The 2,723-nt window shown below is 43.9% G+C and overlaps 1 protein-coding gene across 1 annotated transcript in view; it reads left to right on the top strand.

The window, feature by feature from the left end:
* LOC110328389 (glutathione S-transferase A2) overlaps positions 1 to 2,723 on the top strand; it is a 101,910-nt gene that overhangs the window by 7,330 nt on the left and 91,857 nt on the right. The window contains exon 5 of the mRNA XM_021207818.2: positions 904 to 1,045. Within this exon, the coding sequence (XP_021063477.2) occupies positions 904 to 1,045 (142 nt within the window). The remainder of the gene's footprint in view (positions 1 to 903; positions 1,046 to 2,723) is intronic.

Genomic DNA, 2,723 nt, shown 5'->3' with positions numbered 1-2,723 from the left:
TTCTGTTTTCTAACTACTTCACTGCCTAGCTTGGCTGTTCAGGAACTTGCTCTGTAGATTGATGAAGATAAGTCTTGACAAATGTTAAGAAGCCTAGAATCTGTCAGCAGCAAGTGGAGGTCATACAGATGTGCTTCATGAAAAATAGATGGAGAACTTCAACACTGACTAAAAATGACTCCAGGGTGCAGCACAATGGGAGATGAACAGAGACACTTGTGTTNNGCTTACAGCAAATGCAGATTGTTAGCTCTGAGAATCTCAGCATGCTTATTGAACAAACAATGTCAGGGAGAGGTGGGTACATAGGTAGACTGACAGACAGACAGACAGGGATAGAACAAGCCTCTTGTAGAGTTGATGGTTATCTTCTGAGATGCCAGCAATTATCACCGCATTGCTAGATGGGCCTGTGATTATTATTATTATTATTTTTTTTAGTTTTCAAGACAAGGTTTCTCTGTATATCCCTGGCTGTCCTGGAACTCACTCTGTAGACCAGGCTGGCCTCAAACTCAGAAATCTGCCTGCCTCTGCCACCCAGTGTTGGGATTAAAGGCATGTGCCACCATGCCTGGCTGCCTGTGATTATTTTTCTGTGCTTGGTTGGGGCATAGGTGTGTAACAAAATTTAAACAAAACAAAACTGGGAGGAGTGCAGGGAGGAGGGGGAACCATGGTCTGGATATAATGTATANGAGAAGAATTTTTTAAAATTCTAAAAGTGTATCAGAACCAACAGGATGTTCAAGGGGGAAGCTAATATATCTGTTCAATATAAGAGATAATGACCCACTAGAGACAAATAACTTTGCAAGCACCTTTCACAGTAAATTTNTCAGCTTTTCACATTCAAATGTAAAATAGGAGATTCTTGACAAATNGGATACTTTTGTCTTTTAGGATTGACATGTATTCAGAAGGTGTTTTAGATCTGACTGAAATGATTGTGCAATTAATAATATGTCCACCAGACCAAAAAGAAGCCAAGACTGCCTTGGCAAAAGACAGGGCCAAAAACCGTTACTTGCCTGCCTTTGAAAAGGTAAGTGGCTCTTTGAAGTCTGGGGACACTGAGTTTCAGGGACAAGAGAAAGGCAGAGGCTGGGAGACAAAGGCTACTGCTACAGTGGTGTTCACTTCCATGATCCTGCTGTGCAGCTCCTGCCCCACTGTGTAAAAATGGCCTGGGAAGGAGCAATGGATGCTCATGCCAGTCTAGCATCCAGCATTCAGCAGGCTTCATGGCCACAACCAGCACTGGGCCTGTAGAAGACTGAGCCACCCAAGAGAAGGACCTGGATCCTACAGAATACAGTGGGCTTCCCTTCCACAGAAAACTGCAGGGAACAACAGATGGGGAAAACATTTTGTCAGGTTACACGGGGTGGCCTGAGAACAGCTGCCCATCAGGAGGATATGATAGCACGACAAAGACAGAGGGGAAACAGCTGAACAGGGAGCGTGACGGAGGGTGGAGAGCAGGAGGCTGATGAAGAGATGTTAAGGAAACTGGCCTTCAGGACTTGGGGTCTCATCTTAAGAGAAAAGCCACGCCCACTCAGCAAATGAAGGTCAATGTCCATGCAGTACCTCTCATGGTCAGGGCTTCTCTTTGGAGGCAAACCAAGAGCACTTCAGAAGTCCTTAAACTTCTGCCAAGTAAAAGATAAGAGCCAAATCTATGACCCTAGAGGGCAAGGGCATCTTACAAATTCCTGAGGGACCTGGTTTCTGCTCTAGAGGAGGTGGGACCTGGGAGAATGGTGTCCATGAAGGAGGTGAACTAAAGTCTCCTGTAATAGACATCTTTATCCAGAGCGTTAGACTGATGAGTCCCATGAGCAAAGTGTACACTCACAAGAGCAAGACGCATGTGGTGGCCAAGTTGCAAGTGACAGAAACATGTTTTTCCATATAGACGTATAAATAAATGACAAGAGCTAGTTGTAAGGAATAATCTGAGCTAAACTCACTCCTATTCGCTACAGCTGGGAGGGGCAGAGAAGCATAATCCAAACATAACTCCATGGTTTGAAGGAACTGAGGTCACAAGACTCCTGTCTTGGTTTCTTAGAGTTGTTCCCACATGCACTCAGAAATTTCCTCACATGACTCTACAAGGTAGTCTTGTCCGTGGCTCTTCAATATATATGTATATATACAGCATGATTGGGTGACCACAGAGCCTTTAGGGGACCTTTATTTCTATCTCATCGTGTAGTTTGTTCTTTTCCTTTTGATTATCTGTGATTTTCATATGCATGCCAATGACATATGTCTACAACCAGGACAGTGTTAGTATTCAAACTTCACACAACCAGAAATGTTGAGATAAATGTTAAATAAATGTAAAATACATAGATGCTAGCAGGATTGCAAGATTAGCACCCTATGGTGNTAACTTTATCACCCATGTTCATCTGCCCACTCATATCTCCATTGGTCCAACACTCATCAGGTCCAAGTTCCTGACAGAGTCCTACTCTGTTCCCCTTGTACAATTCAGCANGTCAGCCATGACCAGTGAAGGTAGGAGTCAGAGTCAATGCTGGAGTTTAGGTTCCCGAGAAATGAGGAAGGGAGACAAAAGAGAAAGGCAGACACTGGATGTTTTCTGGGGTGAATGATGCTGGCCTGAAGGTGAAGCCTTTGCCTATGAAAGACTAAATAGAGAGGATAGAGAGAGGAATGTCCTGAAATTTCAGTGCTCCAACATTTTC

The sequence above is a fragment of the Mus pahari genome, chromosome 10 (assembly GCF_900095145.1).
Source record: "Mus pahari chromosome 10, PAHARI_EIJ_v1.1, whole genome shotgun sequence".
NCBI classification, from domain to species: Eukaryota; Metazoa; Chordata; class Mammalia; order Rodentia; family Muridae; genus Mus; species Mus pahari.
Note: the sequence above shows the minus strand (reverse complement) of the source record. Positions and strands in the feature narration are given on the sequence as shown.